Source organism: Hipposideros armiger, unplaced genomic scaffold (assembly GCF_001890085.2).
Source record: "Hipposideros armiger isolate ML-2016 unplaced genomic scaffold, ASM189008v1 scaffold_23, whole genome shotgun sequence".
In the NCBI taxonomy this organism is placed as follows: domain Eukaryota; kingdom Metazoa; phylum Chordata; class Mammalia; order Chiroptera; family Hipposideridae; genus Hipposideros; species Hipposideros armiger.
In genome coordinates this window covers 5,462,252-5,489,546 of record NW_017731373.1, presented here as the reverse complement: position 1 = coordinate 5,489,546, position 27,295 = coordinate 5,462,252, and the positions used below count along the sequence as shown (strand labels likewise).

Genomic DNA, 27,295 nt, shown 5'->3' with positions numbered 1-27,295 from the left:
AAGTGTAAACAGGTACATGTATAGAATAGAAACTTACTGTTTCTATATTTCTATTTCTCAGACTTGCTTTAAAAATTTGCTGTAAGTATAATTTAAATTATACATTTGCTTTAAATTTATTTTAAAATAATCTGATGTTGGAGGAGTGGGCTGGGTATAGATGAATGAGATTAGCCACAAACTGCTGTTGAAGCTAGGTGGTGGGTGAGCTCATTATACTCTTTTCCCTACTTTTGTACATTTAAAAATTTTCTCCACAGGAAACTTAAGTTTTAAAAAATTATGATCATATGTATAGTTACTGACATTAAAAGGAGCTCATGACATTATTGAAAAAAAGATTATCTACAATGTAAGTAGACAATGTCCATTTATGGACAATTATATAAAACTGTTTCTTTAGAGAGAATTCTAGAAGACATTAACCAAAATATTTTCAGTGGTCATTTCTAGATGTTAGTATTTTGGATAATTTTTAGTTCCTTAGGCTTTTCTGTGTTTTTCTTTACAAAGAGCCTATTTCATTTTAACACACACAAATAAATCTATTGTCCCCAAAAACTTATAAATAAAAGCTTCTGTAAACAAAATACCACTGGGGTTAATAATATTCCTAACTCGATTACTAGTTTTAGAGAACCTAATGCATGCAAGACAGTATGCCAAGAGCTCTCCTGACATGGTCCCATTTCGTGTACACGATGGCCCAATGAGGGGGTGAGCTCTCGTGTTCCCATTTTCCAGATGAGGAGACTGAGACTCAGGAAAGTAACAGTGAATTTCTCAAGATCACATAGCTGATAAGCAGAGGAGCCTCTATGCAAATTCAAGTCCATCTGACTCAAAAGCCCAAGGAAAATTTTAGTAAAGAATGTTGTGGGGTGTGGGAGTGGGGGGGAATAAAGAAAAAAAAAAACGAGTATTGTGAAGAGCTGACGCTGACCTGCCAATAGGTGGCAGGATGGCTCAACTGGTGAGAACACAGGCTCCTAGCAACAAGGTTGCCTGTTTGAGATGGCGGGCTACACCCACCTCCAACTAAGATTGAACTTGGCACCTTGAGGGGAGTGGCTGTGAGCTTCCGATCAGCGGCTGGATGGCGACTGGACTTGGAGCTGAGCTAGCTGCACCCTCTACAACTAAGATTGAAGGACAACAACTTGGCTGTTCCCCTTCCCCAATTTCCCAACACTGTTCCCTTTCCCCAATTTCCCAATAAAATCTTAAAAAAAAAAAATGTTGTGGAGGAAAAAAATCATAATCCTGACATTCTGGCCCAATTTTCATTTTTTAATACATTTCTTTTCTAATACTATTCTGTATAGGTTTTTGTATCCATTGCATATATATCATTTTGTATCTTTGTTTATAAGCATTTCTTCCTGCTTCCACAGGTTTTAAAGTGGTCAATTAAAATCTATGTAAAACTCCATTGAGTGGTTGTGCCATAATTCACCTATGCATTTTGGGTTTTTAATTCTAATTTTTAATATTATCTATGATATTGTAGTGATCGTTACAGTGTTTGCAGTTTCATCTGTGGATCTGTTTACTCCTTGTTGAGCTGGTCCCTGTGGTTACAGCCACCCACTTTATTAGGCAACAAATATTTATCAAACTCATTGTGGAAAGTTGCCTTGCCAGGCTTCGGCCGGGGGAAGGGGACACAGAGAATGACATGGTGAAGTCCAGGCCTTCAAGAATGTCACACTGTTGCGGGGACCCAGACAAAGAGGACACCAAGGCGTGGGAAGCAACCTTTATTGGTATCGGCACTGGCTCAGCGGATTCACATCCAGAGGCTGAGCGCCCACTCAGGTGGGATTTGGGGTTATATACCCCTGAGGTTTCCAGGTTGGCAGTTAAGATTTATTAGGACATGTGGCCACGGTGCCAGCTCCCGACTGGTCCACGGGTGAGGCAGGAACTTGGAAACACTACACGGGGAAGTCTTGATGACCACACAGTCCAGGAATGTCTTTGTCCGAAGCCCGCGCAAAATCCTTGGTGACCACATGCTCTGGGAGGGCCTTTGTCTAGGGCCCACTGCCACAACACAGTCCAGGGGGCAGCCAGTTAGTTCAGGTGGTTAGAGTGCAGGCTCTTAACACCAAGGTTGCCAGTTCAATTCCCACATGGGCCAGTGAGCTGCGCCCTCCACAACTAGATTGAAAACAATGACTTGTCTTAAGAGCTGATGGATCCTGGAAAAAACACACTGTTCCCCAATAATATTTGAAAAATAAAAATAAAAAAAGAATGTCACAGTCCAGATGGGCAGATGGGCAGGCAAGAAATGTAATAGGGAAGGTGGTTTCTGGGAGCTGACCTGCCTTAGCCTCTCACTTCCTACCTCAGGGACTCCTGCTAACTTCCCCAAATTCCGGATTGGACCCTGTCCTCACAGGAAGCTGATACAAGATCTTAAGCAGAACCAAAGCTACTACTATCTTGCTACTGCTGCAGCCTCCTTTCAGATTCTCACCTGAATTCTAGTCTCTGTGGCACTGTCTTCTGACCTGGGATGCTCCACCCCATCTGCTTCCCTGACCTCACCTCCCTGAGATCTCCTGACCAGGGTCCCAAACACAGGAAAATACAAATACGTAGCTAGATGTGGAAGCCCTGTCACCTGGTCTTTAGACCTTAGCTGTTCACCCAGCCTCCTGGCCTCCTTTCCAGCCTTGATCTCTACTCCACAAGGTGTCTTGAGCCCAGACCTCTGGTCCAGCCCCTGCTGCACCTACCTCCACCTGCATATCCTGCCGTTCTTCAAGGCCTTGTCTCTTGGCCCAGCTCCACAGCTCCCTCAGTTCCCTTTCTGATGACTGCTCTACTGCCTGCACGCTCCTTGAGGGCAAGGTGTGTGTTCAGTATCCCCCAGCATCCAGCATGGTACTCACAGCACGAGCTGTATTTGTGCTGTTAAGGGAGCTGCACAGGTGGCCAGAACCCCTTTCTGACTTTGAGTCTGTTTCCTCATCTGTAAAATGGATTCAATGTTAAGATCCCTTTTAGCTCTAAAAGTCTTTAGACTTCATAAACTGGGTTTCTCAAGCTTCAGTCATGGTATCGAAAAGGGTTTGTTTTATTTTTCAGCTGATTCTTTTTTTTTTTTTTTTAAGATTTTATTGAGGAATTGGGGAAGGAGAACAGCCAAGCTGTTGTCCTTCAATCTTGTTGTGGAGGGTGCAGCCAGCTCAGCTCCAAGTCTAGTCACCATCTGGCCGCCCTTCGGCTGCTCAGGGCAGCTCAGCTCAAGGTGCCTTGTTCAATCTTAGTTGCAGGTGGGAGTAGCCCACCATCCCATGTGGTAGTCAAACCGGCAACCTTGTTGTTAGGAACACGTACTCTCACCAGATGAGCCATCCTGCCACCTGTTGGCAGCTCAGCAGCAGCTCAGCAGCAGCTCAGCTCAGGCGCAGCTCACTGGCCCATGTGGGAATTGAACTGGGGACCCTGTTGTGCAGAGCTCACGCTCTTAACCAACTGAGCCACTCGACTGGCCCCTCTTTAGTTGATTCTTAAGCAAATTTATTCCAGTGTTGGAAACCAGTCACTGACTTAGAAATTTGAATTAAATCAGCTGTCATTATAATGCTTCTGTTGGGCTCTTGGCTCTCATAATGTTTTTGGTGTTGGTTTTATTTTTTTATCAAATAATTCACCGACATCATTTAAAAAATCAAATCGTGTTAAAAATTCATTAATGAAAAGTTACAATTTCTGCCCCACCCCTCCTTGCTTCTCAGTTCTATTCCTCAGTGTGTTCCCTAGAGACAATTATTTTCAACTCTTTTAGCTAGTTCTTTTGGAATTTAACTTCATGCTTCTAAATAATGTCTCTACTCCGTTTGTTAATTTTTCAATTTGAGACACTTTCTATTGACTTCCTGGTATGACAGGTAGGATTTAACACTTATATATCCTCTCCCCATTGCTTGCCCCCCCAATCTTTTAATGTGGTCACAGTTCACTTTTCAGTTAAATCAATACTAAGTGTTTGCATAAATATATATAAGTGTGTATCTTGCTATGATTATGTGTACTTCTTTATACAATGTTTTTAACCTGCAGTAATTATGCAGTTTTTATTTTCTTGGGTTTCTGTGTTTCTATTGCTAATTTCCCCCCCAAATTTTTTTTATTACAAGTGCTCTGTAATAAATTACCACAATCTAGTGGCTTAAAACAAGACCAATTTATAGTTCTGTGATCAGAGATCTGAGCTATGAGCCTCGCTGTGCTGAAACCAGGGTGTTGGGCAGGACTATGCTCCTTCTTTGGGCTCGAGGAGAGAATCACTTCCTTGCTTTTTCTAGAGGCTGCCCACCGTCCTTGGCCCATGACCGCTTCTTTGATCACTGCTACCTGACCATTTTCTTCTCGGGCTCTGACCCTCCCGCCTTCGTTTTATAAGGACACTTGTGATTACCTTGGGCTCACATGGATAATCCGGATAATCTCCTCATCACAAAATCCTTAACTTAATCTTAGATGCAAAGCTCCTCTTGTCACATAAAATAACATTCACAGGTTCCAGGGATTAGAACATGTTTTTTTGTTGTTTGTTTGTTTGTTTGTTTTTGTTTGGTTTTTTTTTTTTGGTTGGGGGCGAGGGGTGGGGTGGGAGGGCAGGGTGAGGAGCATTATTTGACCTACCCACAGGCTCCAACAGAGTGAAATCACTATCAGTTTCATCAAATAATCTACCAGTTCCAGTTCTGAGTCATTTGGAGGCTTTCATATGGGAAACGGCTCCTTCTCATTTATACCCTCTTTGCAAGCACGCTTCCTGTGGTGTGCTAAGTAGGAAGTTTTGCCAAATGTATATTGTGTAATACTGTCTCCCCTCCCATTCTTTTTGTTCTTATGGAATTCAATCTCTTTTAATCCTGTGCTTTCATGTCAGTGCAGTTCTGGGGAAAAAAAGAAAGAAGAGCAAGTGCGATCAAGCCTCCGTGTTTTTCTGGTAGCTGTCTTTCATGCAAACTTTCCTAGTAAAGATTTTTTTTTTTCAAAGATTTTATTGGGGAAGTGGGGGAGTGGAACAGCTCTGGGGAATCCAGGGAAGAGGAATAGACAAGTTTTTGTCCTTTTGTTCTTCAGTCTAGTTGTGGAGGACGTCGCTTCACTGGCCCATGTTGGTATTATCATTGCGCTCTTCCCAGGTGAGGCAGGTCGGTCGCCAGCCTCTGGACGGCCGCTCACGGAGGCTCTTGGCAGCTCACACTGGCTGCCGCCACACACAGTAGCTTACAGCAGCCCACTGCAGCAGGGGCTACCGCCTACGCTGTTGCCCGTGACTCATGGCAGCCCAGCTTCAGGTTAAGCTGTTGTTCACCATCTTAGCTGTAGAGGACACAGCATCACTGGCCCTCATATGTGGGATCCGAACCTGGGCCCTGCTGCTCAGAGCTGACGTCCCAAGCCAGCTCTTAACCAACACGGCACTTGGCCAGCCCCATAATAGGGATTTTTGTTTTTCTTCTTGTTTTTGTTTTCATTGAGCCAAAAAGGAAGAGTGTTGACTATAATTCTGGCAGGTGACCAGGAATGAGAAACTGGGAGATCCAGTTTAATTTGAATAACAGAACTAATTCTCCAGAAAGTTCTGTGCAGGATCGGCTGTAGGGATTTCTCTTCACTTCAGTGAGAGCTAGTGTTACCTGATGGAAGAGCAAGGGTTTAGGAGTCAGGTAGACCTGTGTTTGTTCCCAACTCTGCAACTTGCTTCTCTGAACCTCAGTACCCTCATCTGTAAAACTGGGATAACAGTAATTGATCACTTATTGTGTGTCTGGCTCATAGTAAGCACGCAGTTATAGCAAATTTTAAATTGCTTTCAGGTCAAGCCTATCAGGTGGCAAGGAGTGAAGTATTATTCTATAGTCAAGACCCTGTACCAGATCAAAAGCTTTCAGAATCTACCATCTGTGCTTTGGGCTTTCCCTGCGTCATTCCCAATTTGTCTCTGAGTTTTGTCATTTTGACTCCGAATGGTGTAACCCTCTGCTGTTGTTTTTCCATTCAGCAGGGGCCTTCTGACCTAGCAGCCAAGGCTCCCTGGGACCTCCTGCCATGTACCCCAACCCTGTCATCTACTGCACCTGCTGGGACCCCTGGAACTTGGGACCACGGAAGCTAATCAAGACCCCTCAATCACCAAGAAAAAGCTCCACAGGGAAGCCCCAGTAAGGATTACCCAGGATGGACTAGGGCCCGAGGGCTTGAGTTCCATTTGCAGCCTTCTTTCTCTCAAAAGATTTCCAAAACAGTCAATTTGATAGCAAAATCCCAAGAGGGCCAGGAAGCCTGCCTTTGCACAGCTTTGTCCTGCCAGCCTGGTACTGCCAGTCCTGCCTAGTGTCATTTTAAATGAGGAGGTCTCAGAGTTAGTGCAACAGGGAAAGAGGGGCTTCCAGCCCAAAAGCCCCATGGCAGGTGGGCCCCTCCAGGTGAGACCAAGTGCTTTTGGACCTGGGGGACACACTGTGCTACCAACCCGGGGACCCCCTAGGACAGTGAACAAGTGGCAAGGCATTTGGCCTAAGGTTGCCAAATACCATCCTCATTTTAAAGATTCCTGCTTTCAGCTCATACATTCCAATTTTGGGTCACTGTGGGGACCCACCTAATTTGGGAGTACTAAAACACATTTCTGGGTCTCCAAGTTTCTCTTTTTTGCTATTTATTTTTTTACTTTCAGGCTAACTCCTCTCCCTCCACCTTCAAAAAAACAAAATTATGACCAACCAAGAACAAAAGCTGTTGCCTCCCCAAAGTAAGTATTTTCATGTCCATGGGGCAGAAATGGTTTGAGGTATGTAAATAAAACAATCTCCCTCCTTTGCCTTCACAGCCTTGACTGACTTGAACTCATTGTGCCAGGAATATGAGGGGGTTGCCAGAACCCACCGTGATTTCCCCCAAACCTCAGATCCTACATGTAGGTTCTGTGGCCCTCGGCACCCACAGCTTTCAAAGTCACTACAAATGAACTCTCAGCTAAGGTGCCCCTGCCAACTGTTTCGGGCCCTAAATGGGCACAATGCTCTATGCCTGTAGTAGGCAGAGAGCCCCCCATTGGTGGTGGCTCACCCTTTCCAGTGTCTAAGAACTTTTGTAAATTAGAACTCTGTTTTACCCATAAATTTAAATTTTTACCCATATTTTATAAGCTTAGAAGTGTAACTTAGTTTTATGTCTTTGCATGAGTCTTTGTATTCCATTTATTTATTTATTTGGAACATTTTATTGAGCACCTATTTTTGCTAGGCACTGTTTCAAGTGTGGGACACAGCAGTGAACACACCGAAGTCTCTGCTCTCCTGGAACTTACAGTTATTTGACATGGGGAGCCCAGGGAACGTCCCTGTGCAAAGAAGACAGCAGGAGTCCCACTGACATCTGGGGCAAGCATGCCTGCAGAAAGAACAGCAAGCACAAAGGCTGTAAATAGGAAATTGCTTGGCACTTCTGGCCTTTTCCAGAAAAGCAAATGAGGCCAGTGTGGTGGGAATGGAGGAAGTGAGAAGAGAGAGGTGGGAGATGAGCTCCAAGAAGTAAATGGGGTGATGAATGTGGTTGGCAGAATAATGGTCCCCCAAAAATGTCCACATCCTAATCCCTGGAAACAGACCATGTCCTGTTACTTGCCAAGGGGAGAATAAGATTGCAGATGGAATTGTGTTTGCTAATCAGCTGACTTTGAGATGAGCAGATTATTCTAGATCATCTGGGGGGGGGGGGCCCATTGTAAACAAAAAGGTCCTTACATATGAAAGGAAGTCAGAGGAGATGTGACAATAGAAGCAGAGGTCAGAGCAATGCAGCTATTAGCTTTGAAGATAGAGGGAAAAGCTACTAGGAAGAGGCAGCTTCCAGAAGCTGGAAAAAGCATGGACACAGTTTTCCCTAGAGCTTCTAGGAGGAATATGACCCTGCAAACACCTTGATTTCAGCCCAGGGAGACCCACTGCAGACTTTGACGTCTAAAATTGTAAGATAATAAATTGGTGTTGTTTTAAGCCACTAAGCTTGTAGTAATTTGTTACAGCAGCACAGTGAAGTTTGCTGGCCACTGTAAGGACTTTGGGTCCTACTGTGAAAGGGATGGTGACTCAGTTGCTAGGGCTGCCATGACAACACAACAACAACAACAACAACAACAGCAACAACAACAACAACAACAAAAGGCCGAGTGGCCTAAGCAACAGAAATTTATTTTCTTACAGTTCTGGAGTCTGGAAGTCCAAGATCAATGTGCTGGCAAGTTGGTTTTCTCTTAGGACTCTCTCCTTAGCTTGCAGATTGCCACCCACTTGCTACCTCTTCACATGGTCTTTCCTTTGTGCATGTGCATCCCTGGGGTCTCTTGGTGTGTCCTCATCTCTCTGATGAGAACACCAGTAAGACTGGATTAGGGCCTACACTAATGGCCTATTTTACCTTAGTCACCTCTTTACAGGCCTTATCTCCAAATACAGTCACATTCTGAGACACCAGGAGTTAGGGCTTCAACATATGAATTTGAAGGGGACACAACTTAGCCCATTACATCTGGCAAGCCATCAGAGGATTCTGAGAAGAGTGTCGTGACCCAATTTGCATTTTGAAAAGGCTAATCTGGTGACTGTGTTGAGAAATGACTGCAGTGGTCAAGGGTAGAAGCTTTGGGAGAAGGCAAGGGAGAACAGATAAGATCTAATTGCAAGATCCAAGCAAGGGACATGGTGATTGAACCTGGTGGAGACAGTAGAGGTGGTGCGAAGTGGTCACACTCTGGATGTATTTTGAAGGTAGAAACCAATAAGATCTGCTAATGGGATAGGTATATAAAGTACGAGAGAAAAAAAACAAGAGAAGGAGTCAAGGCTTTGGCTGAGCGACAGGCAGGATGGAGTTGCCATTTTCTAAGGTTGGGAAAGACTGAAGGAAGGCCACATATGCTGGGAACTGAGCTTAGGAAGTTTGAGATGCCTCTTAATATCCAAGTAGCAATGTCAAGTCAGTAGTTGGTTGAGCAAGCCTGAGAGGTCTGGGCTTTGGATACACATTTGAGGGTCATCAGCATATACTTGGTCCTTAGAACCCTGCACTCAGGTGAGATCTTCAAGGCAAGAAGTGGAGAGAGAGGGAGAAAGAGGTGAGAGAACTGAGCCCCAGAGCACTCCAGTGTTGAGAGGTGGGAGAGGCGAAGAGGACCCAGAAAGGAGACTGGGAGGGAGTGGCCAGTGAGGCAGATGAGGAGTTGTCTACCTGGAGTCCTGGAAGCAAAATGACAAAAATGTTCCAAAAAGGAAGGTCTGGTTATCTGTGTTAAAAACCGCTGATAATAAGTCAGTTAAGATGAGGGCTGCTGAGCAATACTGTTGGATTTAGCAGCCCGCAGCTTGGTGACAATGAAGGAGATTGTTTCAGTGGATTGGTGGTGGCAAAGCCTGATCGTGAGAGGGATCCACTGAATGGCTGTGTGAGTGAAACGGTTCCTGCCTGCCTGCCTTCTGTGTGCTGGCGCCCTGCGGGCACAATCACACCTGTGGGTCTCACCTAACCTCCATATTAACAGGCACGCTGGAGGACTCAGTCACCCAGTGCCTCTTGCTGGGAGCAACCTCCCTAACACCCACAACTCCAGTCTGACCAACAACATTAGCCCCTGCCAACACCATTCTCCTCTGGCTTTGAAATACAGTGAGAGACACTTTGTGGCTGTTTTTGTCGTTGTTGTTGTTGTTTTTGTTTTTTGTGTTTTTTTTTGTAGAAGGCACTGTCACCGGCCCTCATATGTGGGATCCGAACCGGGGCCCTGTGGCGTCCCAAGCCAGCTCTTAACCATCGCGCCACTTGGCCGGCCCTGTGGCTGTTTTTTAAATTCTCTATCAAAGATCTGCTAATTGTGTTTATAACTTTCCAGTAAAACCCTTCAAGGCAAATTCTGAAACGTGCCATCCTCTAAAACCAACTCAAAGCAGACACACATGGTCAATGTAACCTCTCCTGGGGCTACATGGCAGCTGGCCTCCAAGCCCTGTCCAGGCAGCACTGAGCGGGGCTGGGAAATGCAGCAGCCAGGTACAGGAGGGCCGGCTGGTCTTGGCCTCCCTCTCAGGAAGGGGCTCAGGTAGACGCTAACACGACCTCCACATGGAGTCACTGATAACCTGTTCATCAGTCAGCGTTTTCCGCGGGCTTCAGGCTTCAAACAGACAATCTCAGCTGTGAATTATGTCTGATGGTTATTAACCAAGATGGAACTGCTTCCATCAGGTAAAGTCCTCCCAACCCCATTCCCCACACCCAGAGTTACCCACAGACCCTGGACCAGTCCCACCCTGGTAACCAACTCCACAGCCTTTAATAATATTGTGGTTGTTTTGATCATGGAGAAATGGAACTTCTACAGCAGGTGTTGGTTTTCTCTCTTCACAGCAGTTGCCTGGTGGTATGTGTACAGGTGTGAGTGTATGTTGAGGACAAGGGGAGAGGCCCTAAGCCTACCTATTCTTGTCAGCACATCAAAAGCTAGTTACTCTTATTCTAATCTTGCCACCTTCCCAGTGAACTCCCTTATAAATATCCTTTTGATATGTGGGTAACTGATATTATGCTCATGTTTCTTGTACCTAAAAACAAAAATTAATTATGATCTGGGTTAGCACCAGATTTCAAAATAGTAGCACTCTTTGCTTATCCTGAATTCACTTAACCGGCAATTTCAGGGTCCCGGAACACCGATTTCTGGTACTGTTGCGGGGAATCCAAACAAAGAGACAGGACACCAAGGCGTGGGAAGCAACCTTTACTAATGCTGGCACTGGCTCAGCGGATTTACATCCAGAGGCTGAGCCCCAATTCAGGCGGGACTTGGGGTTATATACCCTGAAGTTTTTAGGTTGGCAGCTAAGATTTATTATTATAACATGTGGTCATTGTGCCAGCTCCTGACTGGCTCCTGGGTGAGGTAGGAATTTGGAAATATTAAACATGGACGTCTTGCTGACCGTACAGTCCAGGAATGTCTTTGTCTGAAGCCCGCGCAAAATCCTTAATGACCACATATTCTGGGAAAGCCGTTTTCTAGGCTTTGGAAAAGAAAAACAGTTGTGTAGAAAACATACATGTCACCAAAAAAACATGTGCGTTTGAGATTATGCACCATGCTCAGCAGAGAGCCCTTTGGATCTTCACTCCAAGCCTCTTGGCCTTTGTTTCAGAAATGGCTCTACTGTTAGACTAATGACTAGTCAATTTCCCACTTTTTCACTACCTGCCATTTTATTATAACTTGTGTACCAATGATTCCTGGATCATTCAATATTCCCCATTTCCTGACATAGAATAATTTGAGAGCTGAAAAAGGGGCCTCAGAGATTATCCCAGGAATGTCACTTTTTACAGATGAGTGGCAGGGTCAGGGCTCAGCTCCTAAGCTTGGAACTTGTCTTTGCTCTCCAGTTGCTTTTAAGCATGCTTTTCTCTTGCAGAGTGAAAATCCATTTAGGAAAACAAGAGGAGAGCAATAAATTGCCTTATGTGAGTAAAACTGGGAAGAGGTCAGTGGAGACTAACAGTTATTGATCACCTACTAAGCAGGCATGGGCGTTTTACACGTACTTACTTCGTTGAATCTTTGCGATGGTCCTATGAGGAGGTGCTAGAATTACTGCATATAGTGTATGGCTGCCAAGTGGCAGGACCAGGACTTGAACTCGGTTCAGGCAGCCCCGGAGAGAGCATTAATTGCGTCCTGACTGCCGTGTGTAGTTCGAGGAGAGTGTCCAGGGAAACCAGACAGTGACAATCAGTCCAGGCCAGGGGACAGCACGTGCCTAGATGCAGAAAACTTTATGCTCCACTTGGGAACCCACAAATGCTGGGTGAGGGACCATCAGGGCTGGAGAAAGAGATGGGGACCAAACCCCATCTGCCTAGGAAACTGGGCCTAATCCTTTCATTGTTGGGAGCTTTTAGGGGGTCTGATATAGGCACAGGACCAAGTAAGATTTACATGTTAGGCAAAAACACCCTCTGGTGGGATATAATGGGTGTTTTTTACCATCTTCTACTTTTATCTATTTTCCTTTCCCCCCAACTCCCCTTTTAAAAAGTTCATGCAGTCCCTTAATGGTCAGGAAAAAAATATGTCATAGCCCTCCAGGTAAAGAGGATGATGAACTCAGGGGAGCCAGACTGAAGGCAGAGAGGCCAGCTGGGATGGTATCTCCGGAGCCAAAGAGACAGATGGTGGCCTCGGGCTATGTCAGGGGCAGGGGTGTGAGGGAGAGGCTGAGATTGAGATAAATTTAGGAGATAACAATGACAGGACTTGTGGCACTGCAGGGGTGTCCAGCACAACTCTGGAAGGTACAATCTTATCCTGGTCTATGCTGGCTGGTAGCTTTGCCCAGATTTCTGACTTGGCATCTAGTGGGGGACGGAGGAGAAACTAAAATGTTTTTGGGTTTTTTTGTGTTTTCTTTTTGCAACTGTGCTAACATTTTCCCATATGTTGTTTTGTCTTTTCCTCACAAAATCCCTTTGAGGAAGAGTTACTATCTTTATTTTCTGATGAAACTGAGGCACAGAGATGTTGAGTAATAGTGGCTGGTGACAGAACCAGGATTTAAACTCAGGCCTGTCTAATTCCAGGCTGACTCCTGGCTTCTGGCCATGAAGGAGAACGCAAAGGAGGAGCGGAACTGGGGTATAGAGTATACAGTGGGTGGCAACGGTGGGTTGCAAATGTTGAGTTTGAAAGGCCTATGGGGACATCCAGGACCCAGCTGCATCTTGAGAGAAATCTTAGCCGGAGATACTAGGGTGACTAGGATCTGGGGGAGGGCACAGAAAGAACGTGGGCTCCCATCTCATGTCTCTGTTTTTAGATGTGAGTAGGGTACTAGTAGAAGATTTGGAGGAATCTCAGCACTCCAAGTCTGCAACATTGTCTTATCTTACACCTTGATGCCCAGGAAGTGATCAACGTGTCACCTGGCTATCGCCTCATTCGGAATAGGGAGCAGATTTCCGTTGCCTTGGGAGATGAGATGTTTGATAGGAAAAAGAGATCAGAGATCATGGACAAAATCAAAATTTCCAGGTAATGTGTTTGGACCAATACCTAGCTCCTCAAACCTATCCTTGCCTGGCTGGGCCTGGCTTCAAGGACAAGCCCTAACGTCCATGCCTGGTCTATATGACTGGGTGTTGCTCTGGAGGTGTTGCAAGGTTACTTCATGCCTCAGCTCAGTACTGTCTCCTCTCAACCCATCATCCTGCTCCAATCCCCTTCTAGTCAGGAAGATGGTCAAATCAAGTAGCTGATCAGGAAAATGATTAGGTATAGTGTAATTCATACTAAAGGAGAGCAATTGTTTCCGGAAGTAACGAACAGATGAAATAGTCATAAAATAGTCCAAATTTGGAGGGTGAGAACTAAAAGTAAAGTCAGGGTTTCTAGGAGGCCAAAGTATGCATCTCTTTTTCATTTTGTCCGAAGGTACCACTTAGTTCATGCCTCTGAGAGATACGGCATGGAAAATTCTAGCCTGACTCCATCCCAGTTGAACACACTGTCATCTTCTCTGTCATTCAAGTCCCTCCCGCTCTCTATGCTCTAATGCCATGTAAAGGCAGTCCCCACCTCCTTTTCATTCTACCTCCTGAATCTCTCATTCATATCTTCTCCTTCCCCATCTGTTACTTCCTGCCTGCACTATTGCAATGGCTTCCCAATGGGTGTCTCTTCCTTGGGCTTTAAATTGCTCTGAAAATTATTTTTCCAGGACAGAAATCTAAAAGACCAACAATAACAACAGAAAACACACACAAACACACATATCACCTACCTATTTGTAAATGTACAGAAAGGATACAACCAAACCGTTAGCAGTGGTTTCAGTTGGGAAGGGATTCAGACTGGAAATGAGGCTAAAGAACACATATGCCCACAGCTGAGTGAGTCCACTTCACGCGTGAAGTCACCCTGAGAAACCAGACTCCAGTCCCAGTCTTCCCTCCAGTGGGGACATTCACTCTGCTCACTCACGGCCCTCTGCAGGAGGAGATGGACTGTGCACCCACAGGCAAGCCCACCGCAACCTCAACTACCTCTTGGCCCTCATAAGAAAGTGGTCACCAGTTGTAGCATAATAAAACAAAATAGCACATGCTTGTTTTATTCCCTGGTAAAGCTGTGAGTATTGTTTATACTGAAGATCATGTTCAAAAGATGGGAGTTCCTATTGTTCAGCTTTCTCATACCCTTTCTTCTTTCTCATACCTGGATGCCCTCTCCTCCTACATCCTCTTGTTTTCTCACCTTCTTGAGTCGAGGACATCTTCTGTGCTGCACTGAACACAGCACTGCCTGCCACCCTGTCCATCCAGCTCAATCAAATAGAGCTGAAGAATCTTATAGACATATGGAGGCCCCAGGCCCAGAAACCAGAAAATCTTTAACAATTCTGAAAGCCACTCTCTTAAATCCCCTCCTCATCCAGTTCTGGACCATTTCTTGCCTATGATTCACTGTTAGCATCAATCCTATGCCCCACTTTCTCATTTCCTAATTTTCTAAACTTCTCCATCCCCCATTTCAACTTTCACTATCAAATCAAGGTCAAACCCTAATAGATTTCTGACATTCCTCTTTCCCTGCTATTCATAGGCCACCAAACCACTCCAGCTCACTTCTGGTTAGCTCACCATGCCTGAGGGTCAACCACCCTACTGCCAAATTCCTTCTTCCAAGCCACCCTTCCACCCCAACACCCCCACCCCAGCGATGGCAGAGCAGGTGCAGGACGTGGCCTGGCTCTGACCAGGGAAGGACCTCACTGGCACAACATGGAAGCTCTGTGGGTGATTAAAGAATTTCTTATCCCATAGGACTGATATCATTACTGATCTAGAAGAACAGATCTCAGAACTGATGGTAATAATAGAGCAAATGAACAGAGACCACCAGTCTGTCGAAAAATTGGTGAGTGATCTTTGAGTTAGCCAACATCTCTCGATAGAGAAAAGACCAATATTTTCAGACCACCTGCTATGTGCCAGGCATGATGCCAACCACTTGACTCAGGGGAGCTGTCCTGGCGACAGCTCTGGAGATGGTCACCCAGTAGTATTTCTGTCTCCATCCTCATCTATAATTGCAAGAACTCAAGTTCCTCCTCAAGGCCTAACTCAATTTCTGCAAGTTCTCATAGTGCCTCTGGTTCATTCAATGCCAATGACCTCTCCACACAAAAAGGCGCCAGCAATTTCCCATTGGGTCTGCAGAGGCCTTCATGGAGAGTTAAGCTACAGGGGTCACAGAGGCTCTTGCTTAGGGCACCAGCGTGGTCAGTGCTTCCAGTGTTGCTCAAAAACTACCCAGTGTCCACTTCCTGTTGCTGTTGAAATTACCAGAGCCTACACTTCTGTTTCTGCTGAGGTCGACTGCACTCTGTTTCCTGGGGATTTTGGTGACACCTCCTTTAGATTTTACCATCTGTTTTCTCATAGTCTCTTCTTCCCCACCTGGAACAGGTGTGCCTGCTGGCCTGGGCTGGAATGATAAGCCAGACCAATCATGAGAAACATCCTACCCCACCCCCCACACAACACACACGCACACTCAAACATATACTTGCTTGTTGTTATTGAAACCCACTTGTGAAGGTTGGTTTCAAGTAGGCCCACCCCTCACCCTCTGATATGCCCCAGATGCTTCTTAATCCTACAGTGACCCAGTTTATGACTCAGACTGAGCCCTCCCCTACTATTGATTCATTATTATATTTATCTGAAAAGTCTGCCAGGTTTATGGTTTTCCTCTACAGAAAGGAAACAGAGGAAGTTAAAGCATTATCTTAAAATCGCTTACCTCATCAGTGGTGTGTTATTGGGCAAAATGCACATTTTCACTCACTGAAGCATCAGCCCTGCTGAAGATATAATTAGAGATTCTTTCCAGGGACAGACCTCAGAATGTGATCCTCCCACCTGTGAACACCACAAATTATTGTGTGACCCTGTGGAAGAGAGGAGTTCTAGTGCCACTGTTTAGTCAGAGAGGAGCAAGAATAAGCCCTGAACCCTTGTCTCAGCTGGCAGTGGGTGCTGACAAGTTTGGAAGTGGCCATTCTTCCTGAGACACTGGCCAGAGCATCTGATGTGTTAGAATGGATGGTTACCAGGAAGTGAGCAAATCCTGCCTGCCGAACAAACCATTCTGCCAACAAGGATTTATTAACAGTGGGTTTTAAGTTCATTGAAGGCAGAGTCTGAGACTTAGGTCTCATTGGCTCTTCTAGGCCAAGCCCTTTCTCAAGAAATGATTGTTCAATTGAATTACATATCTGAGAGTCCAAAGGCCATACTCTCACAAAGAGATTACAGTCCAGCAGAGGAGAGCAGACCTGCTCACAAAACCATGTAGTCACAGAGGTGGTTTCTGTGCACCAACATTATGAACTGATTACATACCAAACAACACAGAGCAAGGCAAGAATTGTTCTGTTCCCTCAGTAATAATGGAGAGGCATGGGGAGTGGGGTGTACTTCCTGAATGGGAAGGCTTCTCAGAAGTTGCAGATTGCAGTGGGAGCGGGGTCCTCAATCCTGTGTTGCTAATGCTGATGACTTCAATTCCAGCTCTCCAATGAAATGGATCGCCGCTATGCTGAGATGCAACAGACATTTGAAAACAAGAACAGGTATGCTTTCAGGAGCCAGAGCCACAGGGACAAACGAAGGGGAAATAAAAGGAGGTGTGTTGTCTGTGTGGGAGAGGGAACCCACAAAATCCCCTTTGCACCACCTACAGACACCAGAGCAGCCTCATAAGCCAGGATGGAGAGAAGTCCTCCTGAGTCATAAATTTGCTTTTTAAAAAAAAACAAAATTTTAATTAATGAACATATTTATTTTAGAACAATTAATTAATTAACTTATTTTATAATAAACTTTCGTTTTTTAGAATAGTTTTAGGTTCACAGTGAAATAGAGCCTAAAGCACAGAGACTTCCCATAGCCCCCTTGCCCCACTCTCGCACAACCTATGCCATTATTGACATCCCGCACTACCATGGTGTGTTTGTTACAATCGATGAACCTGCAATTGAACATCATTATCACCCAAAGTCCATAGTTTACATTAGGGTTCACTCTTGGTGTTGTCAAAACATTCTGTGGGTTTTGACAAATGTATAATGACATGTATCCACTATTATAGTATCATACCAAATAGTTTCACTGCCATAAAAATCTTCTGTGATCTGCCTATTTATCCCTCTCTCCCCTCTAAACCCCTGGCAACCACTGCTCTTTTGTCTGTCTCCACAGTATTTCCTTTTTCAGAATGCCATATAGTTGGAATCCACAGCCCTTTCAGATTGACTACACTCAATTACTAATATGCATTTAAGGTTCCTCTATGTCTTTTTGGGGGCTTGACAGCTCATAGAGCTTTTCATTTTAACATTCACCTTGAACACTGGAATAGAGGCTGAGAGACCTTGGGCTCTAAAATTATGTTGGGAGCTAATGCAGTCCATAGTTTCCCAAGAGAGCCATAAGCAAAAACCGTGCTGTTAGGAAGTGTCTATGGCACCAAAACGCTCCATTCAAAATAGTAATTGGTGAAAATAAGAGTCCTCTCCCCCTTTTCTGGATAAATGCCAGGAGAACGCATGAGGAAGTGAGGGCCCCACAGCCTGCCCCTTGGTTTCCTGTGTGAGGGAGAAGTGAGCTCAGGTGAATGTAACTGCTCAGCTCTGGACTCTTTTTCACTGACGATTGTGGCTTTCTCTTGGGGTCCCAAAGGGAGCTCAAAGAGGCTCATGCAGCAGAGCTCACTGAGTTGGAGAATAACTACAAAGCAGCCTTAGAGGCAGAGAAGTTGGCTGCCCAGGAAAAACTAGGTACGTTTGGACCTGGAAGAATGACCATGGTGAAGGGGCAGGAGGCTGACCATGTGGGTTTAGGGCTGAGAAACTCTCATGGCCATGGGTGAGTAATAGTTAGATTAAAGATTTCCTCCTAAAGCTCAGGGAGAGGGACTGCTTGAGAATGAAACTGAAAAGAGGTAAGCCATGTCTACCAATGTCCTTCCTGCACCCAGAAGATAGAAGGACCTGCAAACAAGTTTTGGGATCTGAGCAAGTCCCTTAATCCCAAGTCTCAGTTTCCTCATCTGCCTTTATCAGAATGACAAGAATGTAAAACAAAACTTTAAAAATTCTACAAATATAATACTATTCTAATTCAGTAAGTTTCCTCCTGCAAAATGATGATATTTCATTAAATCTGACACCCTATGATTTGTGGGGCCTTATCACTTAAAAGCGTTGTGTTGGCCTTTTATCCCATGGTTTGTGCTGCTTTTGAGAAGACAAAAGTGTGTCTTCTTCAGAATTCTGAGTTTATAGGCTAATCTCCACAAAGAGGAGAAATTCTATAATGTTCTCCCTTTCTTTTGCCTTGCACTTTTATTATTTTATTTTATTTTAGCTGAGCCATCCTGCCACCTGTTGGCAGCTCAGCAGCAGCTCAGCTTGGGCCAGGAATCGAACCAGTGACCCTGTTGCTCAGAGCTCGAACTCTTGAGTAAGCTCGTAACCAAGATCCACTCGGCCGGCCCCTGCCTTGCACTTTTAGAAGATGATATTTACACCTCGCTGATTTCCTAGCTTTTTAAAGAGAGCATGTATTGTTTTCAAAATCAATGTGCACTAGGAAATGTGATTTTAAAAAGAGTGAGGCAGGTGCATGCTACAAGGTTTTGGTCCTCTTCTTCCAAAGATACAAGTTTACCCTGGGAATTCATTCTCAGACTTCTTCAGATTAGTTCTCATCAGAATTGCCTGAGAAGCATATTATCAACAGATACCTGGCTTCTCCTCTGAGAGCTCAATTCAGTAGGTTTAGGGTAGAGTCCAGGCATCTGAGTTTCTAATAAGCTTCCAGAGTGATTTCTGAGGCACACCACGGTGTCACCAACTAGGGGATGAGTTTGAGGTGGGGAAAGTGTGCAGGAGACCTCACATTTGAATTTGAAAATGTGCATTTCAGAGCAATAATGATACCCTGTTTTCCTTTTGTCCAGAGGAGATGGAAAAGGAATATAAGTATTTGAAGAGTATGTTTCATATGTATCAGGTGAGATTCAGAGTTCCTTGGTGGATTATGAGAGTAAGAGAAGCAAAGCTCATCCCTGGCTGATGACGGTTGGGATGAATCTAGAGCTCTGGCCCAGGACGTAATTTCCTGAGATTCCCAACAGCATCCTTGGACCTAAGCGGCACTAACTGCGTCCAGGGAGAAGAGTGAACCTGCAAACTGTGATAGCTTTCATGAGTGATAAGTCAGTCACCCAGACCCTAAACAAGCCCACTGAAAAATATGTTTGTAATTACAAAAGTAATACCTGCTCATTGTTTTTTAAAAGATTGAAATGAAAAACCAAAAACAGCAACAACAAAAAGAAAGAACTATCACCACCCCAAGACAGCTGCTGTTAATATTTGTACTTTGTGACATCTTGGATTTTAGTAGAGTGCTAGATCAAAAGGAATAACCATTGTAAAGGCCTTTGATACATTTGACCAAATTGCTGTCCAGAAAGACCTGTATTGCTCTGCACCTACTACTGACACAAGGAAAACGTGCGAGTGCTCTAGCCATCTCAGAACAAAACCCATTCATTTAACCAGCTAATTGGATGGAGGTCCAGGGACACAAAGTTAGGGCAAGAGTTCTTACTGGAAGATAAGAGAGTAGAAGGTGGGTGTGGACAGGGAAGGGCTGAGGGAGCAAGCCCTCGTCCTAGCGTGACCAGCTAATTCCGGTTTGCCCAGGACTTTGAGGATTTAGCACTGCAAGCCTGGAGTCCCACGAAACAACTCAGTCCCAGGCAAACAAGGACATTTGATCACCCTATCGAAGGAGGAAACCAAGTTAAGCACCAGCACTGCCTCTGAAATTTGGTTTACCATTCACAGTTTTAGTTCTGAGCTTATACCCAAAACTCATTTTTCAAGATGTACCTTGATACAGTCAGGAAACAACGTCATAGAACAGAGTCTAAGAGAAGCATCAGGTCGATGAGCAGGTTAGCTGCCCCCATTTTCCAGGTATACTTTGTGTTTGCTTCAATCTGGGCCTCTCCAGAGAGTTTGACCTCCGTAGAAACAAATCTACGCCCTAGTCATGAAAATAATGAGAGAGAACCCTATTTAAATGGCCACAAACAATTATAAACGAGCTCTGATGCCCAGGCCCAGTGTGAACTCTGCAGCTAACCTGACAAGGAAGGGTGTCAGGATTCTGAGACCTTACTCGCAGCATCCTGGTCCTGAGCCAGCTCCCTCCTGAGGTTTCACACTCATGGAGCCTGAGCCAAACAATAAGGGCTGGCATCTTGGCTTGCAGTGCTAAATCCTCAAAGTCCTGGGCGAACCGGAATTAGTTGGTCACGCTAGGATGAGAGCTTGCTCCCTCAGCCCTTCCCTGTCCACACCCACCTCCTACTCTCTTATCTCCCAGCAAGAATTTTTGCCCTAACTTTGTTTTAGGCTATTTAACCTCAGCCACAAAGGGAGTTAGATTTGTTGTGGAAAATGGACACTATGAAAAACAGTCTATTGTTTTCTAAGTGTTCAAATTAACTACTCGACATTTCTCTTGTTTCTTCATGTGCTATTTATAAGTGATTCATGATTTAGAGGGAGCTGACATGTGAATCTTCAACATGGGGAACCCTACCTGTCTTCAAAGGAAACTTGGTTCAAGTGGGCAAACACTGTGCCGAGTCTGACTGTAGGTTCTGCAGGCTTTCAGGGGGCTGAGCTGGAATTTACTTCCACCAGTCACCCAAATGGGGCCCCTCAGCAAGGGTCTCAGGTGATGGAAGCTGCAAAGAGCCCAGTGCTGTGCCTTGGGCAGTGTGCAGCCTTTTTCAGGACGCTTTTTCTTCATGGTGCCTTCGTGCTTCCACAGGACAGCATTTATGATGAAATGGAAGATAAGTGGTTGAGGAAGAAGGCAGAATGGGAGAAGAATGAGCAGATGGAGTGGGAAAAGATCCTGCTACGGCAAAGTGAGTACAGAAACTTCTGACTTCTTGATGACAGGTGCACCAAAAGACTGTCGTTAAGTTCAGTCTCAACTCAAGGAAGGCAGCCTTGGATTCGCTAAGTGTGGTGAGCCACATGGCTGGTGACTGGATGGAAGGTGCCTGGAGTTTTCAAGAAAGTGACAACAAGAATGGAGTCTTTTATGAAGTTCGGCCACCTGAGATTCTAAGCCTGCATCTTCCAAAACTCACCGGTTCCAAGTTTGGCCACCATAAGTTGGAACCAGCTTTGGGACACATGTAGGAATGTAGACTTGTCATCTGGATACAGATGACCCCGAAGTTCCAAGAAAAAAGCTCTTGAATTAGAGTTTCAATATTCAATTCTTAAGGAAGAGCAGCTAAATCTATTGTACTGATAGCTTCTATATTCCCACCCTAAAGGAAGCCATGTTTGAAATATGCATATATGCTTTAATTGAGGTATAATTGATACATAACATTGAGTAAGTTTAAAGTGTACAACATAATTTGATATGTTTACATATTGTTATATATATGTGTATATTTATATATATTTGTTTGTTTGTTTGTTTTGGGATTTTTTGTTTGTTTGTTTAGCTGAGCCATCCTGCCACCTGTTGGCAGCTCAGCGGCAGCTCAGCTCGGGCTGGGAATTGAACTGGCAACCCTGTTGCTCAGAGCTTGCACGCTTGAGCGAGTTCTTAACCAACTGAGCCACTCGATCAGCCCTTGTTACTTATTTTTAATATTTCGAACACTTAGCACAGTGCTAGCTGATACAAAGTGCTCTGTAGGTGAGCCTCCTAGTCCCACTGAGCATCTTCGATAGTGGAAAAAGGAGAGAGGAATTTATAGAGACTCTGCTCCCTGACCTAGAGGACTGGTTGAGGTAGGAATGGGGCCTCTACAAACCTATTCCACATCCCACCCCAACCCAATTCACATCAGATTTAGTTGATTTTTAATAAATTTCTCATTTAAATGCAATGTCCCTGGAAAAGTTAATCCTTAAGGCCATTTCCACCTCAGTGGGGATGCTGGATGGCTCCAAGGTAGCAGCATGAAGACCCTGGAGCTAAGATCTGGGGGATGGAACACAGTGCTGCTCCTGTGTGAGGCTTTACCTAGAATCCTGGTGCAGCATAGCCCAAGTCATCTCCCAGACTCCCACCTATTCATTCTACACTTGTCCCATGTTGTCAAAGTTTCAATTAAGATGTTATAGCCAGTTTGGAAGAGCAGAATTTAGCTGTTCAGAATGTAGCTTAGTCTAGACTTACCCTGTGAGCCCAGGAATTGCCTCCTTATCCATCCCCAGCACTAAGAAATTTGTGTTAGCTGCTTACCCCGCCTTTCTCCTGGTTAGTATTGGGTCTCTGCTGGCAGGGTCCCCTGTTCCCCAGCCAAAAAATTGTTTAAGCCTACCTCTACCCCAGGGCTAAGTACAGAATGAATGTTATTGCTACCAAAGTCACCTTAGCCAAGAGCTACATTTTTTATTTTTTAACTGGGGAAGGAGAACAGTGTTGGAGAATTGGGGAAGAGCCAAGTTGTTGTCCTTCATCCCTAGCCGTGGAGGGCACAGCTAGCTCAGCTCCAAGTCCAGTAACTATCCGGCCACCTGCTGATAGCTCGCTGCCACTTGAGTGCAGTGTTCAAGCTTAGTTGTGGGTGAGTGTAGCCCACCATTCCATGCAGGAGTCGAGCTGGCAACCTTGTTCTTAAGAACACGTGCTCTCACCAGCTGAGCCATCCTGCCACCTGTTGGCAGCTCAGCAGCAGCTCAACTCGGGCGCAACTCACTGGCCCATGTGGGAATCGAACCAGTGACCCTGTTGCTCACAGCTCACACTCGTAACCAACTGAGCCATTCGGCCAGCCCCCAAGAGCTGTATTTTAAGACAAGGATATTTAAGAAGGTGTAGTGGTTACTTCAGCAGAGGGAATAAACAAAATAATAAGCAACAGATTCATAATAAACTGCACAAAAAGAAGCAAAGACATTAGAGCTAAATCCCATAGGGCTGCTGTGACTGAGAGCCACCATGGCACTGACCTCACTCTCAAGCATCTCCAGGTGCCCATCAGAGGCTGAACATTAGGTTGAAAGGACCTTTAGTTTGACCCAGTTTGGGCTTTCTATTATCTTCAGATATTCTGGTTTTCTCTTTGCATCTGTTTTTCCCACATGTACACATTTATGTGATTTCCTCTCACCTCCACAGAAAATAAGATGACAAAAAAGTTTGGGTTAAAGTCAGAAGAAGAAAAGGAGAGAATAAATTACTCCTACAGTGCTGCCTTTGAGAACTTCAATCGAGAGAAGGAGGTAACTCAGCCCAAAGCACATCAGTGGTTGATTGTCAGGCCTAAATGGGACATTTGGTTCCCAAGTGTGCCTCTGTCATTCGATGAGCTTTTGTCTTTCTGGCATATTTCCCTTTTCCTAGCTTCCCTGGAAATATATGCAAGTAGACTGACAATCTTGCTGTCCGTTATCTAGAAAGTCTTAACATAGGGTATTGGAATGAAAATTGTAGTTAACAGAAAATAAAAGAATGTGAAACATGCACAGAAGTTGAAATTCCCTATTTTGCCAAAATCTCAGACTCTGAATGTCCTTCTCATCCTTGACTGTAGCTGAAGAGAAAAGGTATTGTTGCAAATTAAACTAAGCAAATTGGGTCATGTGCAACTGTTAATAAATAAGAGTAGCTACCTTAATAAGGGTTAGCCACTCTAGCTAGTCAGTCCCCCACAACCTTAATACTGATACCAGGCTATGATGAAAGCAGAACTCAGACCAAACATGTGGACATTTACTAAACAAACATGCATTCGTCAACATGTCCAAGCAGTTATACCACGAGTTTGCTGAGCTTTGGGGTTCGTGAAAGATTCACCAGAGGTATATGCAATGGCAGTACAGAAGCAGGATTCTATAAACATTGTAGTCAGCATCAGGCAACCAGAGCTCCTCCTAAGCAGGACACAGGACCATCTGGGGGTCAAGTCTTAGACCCCATCTCTAAGTGCACAAGCTATAGGCTTTGTTAGATTTTGGTACCCATTTCATGCAAAGTAGAGAGTGACTCTAAAATAGCTTAGATATCTTGAACATTCCATTTTTAAGAGCCCATTTCTAACCCTCATGCCAATTGAAAAGCTGCTTAATTTCACCAATAAAAGCCCATTTATGGCATTCACTACTGTATTACTGAGCAAAACAATAATGAGGAGATGGGGCATGCTCTGCAGTATGGCTAGTGCTTCTGGGGTCTAGCTTGCTCAGATGTCTGAATAAGAAGTAGCAGTTCCTCTAGTGGGAAGAAATTTGATCAATTGTGTGCATTTCTTCTTCCTCTAGTGACACTGACCATAAATCTGTAAATGGGCACCCTCTCTCTCTGTCTCTCAGCCTCTCTCTGGTATAAGTTACACTTACCAAAATGCATAAATATTAAATGTACAGTGATGAATTTTGACAAATGTATACATCCATGTAACCAATACCCAAATCAAGATCTGGAACATTTCATCAACCCAGAAAGCACTCGTGTGTTCCTTTCCAGTTAAGCCCTATCTCCCTCAAGACTTGCCCCAAGACAACCACTCTTTTGATTCCTACCACCATAGGTTAGCTTTATTTACTTTTAAACTTCATAGAAATGGAATTATATAGTATATACTCTTTGGTGTATAGCTTCTTTTCCCTTAATGTCATGTCTGTGAAATTTATCCATTTGTTGTTGATATCAGTAATTTCTTCCTTTTTATTGCTCAGTAGTATTCCTTTGTAGGAATATTACACAATATGTTTACTATTACACAATATATTTACTATTTTCCTGTTTTGGAGATTTGGGTTGTTTCCATTTCGGGGGCTCTTACAAATAAAGCTTCCATAAACACCCTGTTCAAGTATTTTTGTAGACATACTTTCAATTCTCTTGTGTATATGTATTATACCTATGAGTTCTATTACTGGGATCTAGGGTAGGTATAGGTTTAATTTTATAAGAAATTACCATAGTAGTTGGACCATTTCACTCTTGCATCTTAAATATATGAGAATTCCAGTTGCTGCATATCATCAACTACAGTTAGTATTGCCAGTCTTTTAATTTTGACCATTCCAGTGGGTATGAAGTGGTATTTCATTATGGTTTTAGTTTCCCTGGTGACTAATTATGTTGGTTAATTTTTCATATGCATATTGGACCATATATAAGTCTTCTTTTGTGAAGTGTCAGTTCAAGTCTTTTTTAAAAAACTTGGGTTGATTATCTTTTTATTATTGATATGTAGGAATGCTTTTTATACAATGATACAAGTTTTCAGATGTATGTGTTCTGAATTCTCTCTCCTGGCCTGTGGTTTACCTTTTCCTTTTTTCATGTTGTCTTTTAATGTGCAGAAGTTTTTTAATTTTGGTGAAAGTCAAACTATCAACTTTTTCCCTTTATAGTTACAGTTTTTGTGTCTTCTGTATCAAATTATTTCCTATCCCAAGGACATGAAAATATTCTTTTTAAAAGGCTTTATGATTTTAGCTTTCATGAGTCTATGAACCATTTTGAGTAAATTTTTTGTGTGGAGGGAGGTAGAGGACATAGGTCTTTTTTTAAAAAAAAAAAAAAAGGATATCCAGTTGTTCCAGGATGATTTGTTAAAAACTTTTCTTTCTCCACAGAGTTCCCTTGGTGTCTTTGTTGTATTTGAGGAGGAGTGTAGGTGGATTCTTCATTCTGTTCTATTCAACTATTTGCCTATATGAAATCACAGAGTAAAAATCTTCCAACTTCACTCTTATTTTTCAAGATTATTTTGGCTCTTCTAAATCCTTTGTATTTCCATACAAATTTTAGAATTATCTTGTCAAGAAAGCCTGCTGGTATTTTAACTGGAATTATACTAAATATAAATTCAATCTGTGGAGAACTGGATATTTAACAATATTAAATCTGTATACAAACAAGAAAAGCCTTTGACGAAAACATAATTTATTTTAATATTTGTCAATGCACTGAGGTTGAACATGAGTGAGATTTTCATGATTTAACCTCAATATGTTATGTCATTAGTTTATAATGTGTACTTCATGAAATCAATATCTAAACTTTGGTAAATATTGTATTTATGAATCTTATTCTGGCTTCCTTAGTTTTTGAAAGAAGTGCCAGAACCCAAGTGCTGATATTTTCCAAATAAAATTATTTTTAGGAGCTCTTGAAACAACATGAAAAGGACACCTTGCAATTAGAGAAACTAAAAAAGACCAAAGAGGTAAGCTTTTTAATTATTCCTGTGGAATTAGCACCTTACAAATACATTGGTAAAATTATATGCTCTCAATAAAATGGAATCTATGATAATTTCCCCAAAACCAGTAAATAAAAAAAAAAAAGACCTAATGCTGAGCTTGCTGAAATCATAAACCAAATAGGATTTTAGAACTATCTGTAAAAGAAAGCCATTGATATCTTTTTAGAGCCAGATTTGAATAAACATATAAACAATATACTGTGTAATCTTCAACGTCATATGCCTTCCATTTCTAGTAAGGCTCAAAGCACAAAAGAGTGTTGAGTAGTAAAATGCCAAATTCTTCCCTTTAAGCTCTGAAAAGTACAATACTTAGAACTCTGACTCCAAACCTCTCCTTAAAACTCTGAGTACACCTCACTTCCACAATGAACGCTTCTCAATCAACCCTTTTCTTAGAGGGACTCCATGTGGGAGACACCTGAAGGGAAATGACTCAAACCCACAAAGTGCCTTGTGGTTCTTCTTTCACTGATAATTTCATTTGGATCCTAATGGACATGTTTGGGAAATGATTAGCCATTATGAAAGCATGGAATGATATCTTAGAGCCCAGGCAGGGTTTCATCATTGTTGGGCAGACTACAATGTCCTACAAAGTGAAGGAAAGGGTTTTTGAGCAAGGTTGATCCAGTGTATTAGTATAACTGCTTTCATGAGCTTGTCTACTAATTCTATCATTTGTGTCATTTCTGGATCCATTACTATTAATTGATTTTGCTCCTCATTTATGGTCATTTTTTTTTTGCTTGTTTGCATCCCTAGTAATTTTTTTTTAATATTTTTTTTATTGGGGAATTGGGGGATGGGAACAGCGCTGGGGAACTGGGGGAAGGGGAACAGACAAGTTGCTGTCCTTTTGTTCTTCAGTCTAGTTGT

At 43.6% G+C, this 27,295-nt stretch overlaps 1 protein-coding gene across 1 annotated transcript in view; it reads left to right on the top strand.

Moving 5' to 3' along the window:
* FLACC1 (flagellum associated containing coiled-coil domains 1) overlaps nt 1-27,295 on the top strand; it is a 35,834-nt gene that overhangs the window by 1,592 nt on the left and 6,947 nt on the right. The window contains 11 exon segments of the mRNA XM_019635610.1: nt 6,035-6,194; nt 6,710-6,784; nt 11,490-11,538; nt 12,978-13,105; nt 14,896-14,989; nt 16,648-16,709; nt 17,818-17,915; nt 19,100-19,152; nt 20,992-21,091; nt 23,317-23,420; nt 26,315-26,377. Of these exon segments, the coding sequence (XP_019491155.1) occupies nt 6,082-6,194; nt 6,710-6,784; nt 11,490-11,538; nt 12,978-13,105; nt 14,896-14,989; nt 16,648-16,709; nt 17,818-17,915; nt 19,100-19,152; nt 20,992-21,091; nt 23,317-23,420; nt 26,315-26,377 (939 nt within the window). The 5' untranslated portion in view covers nt 6,035-6,081.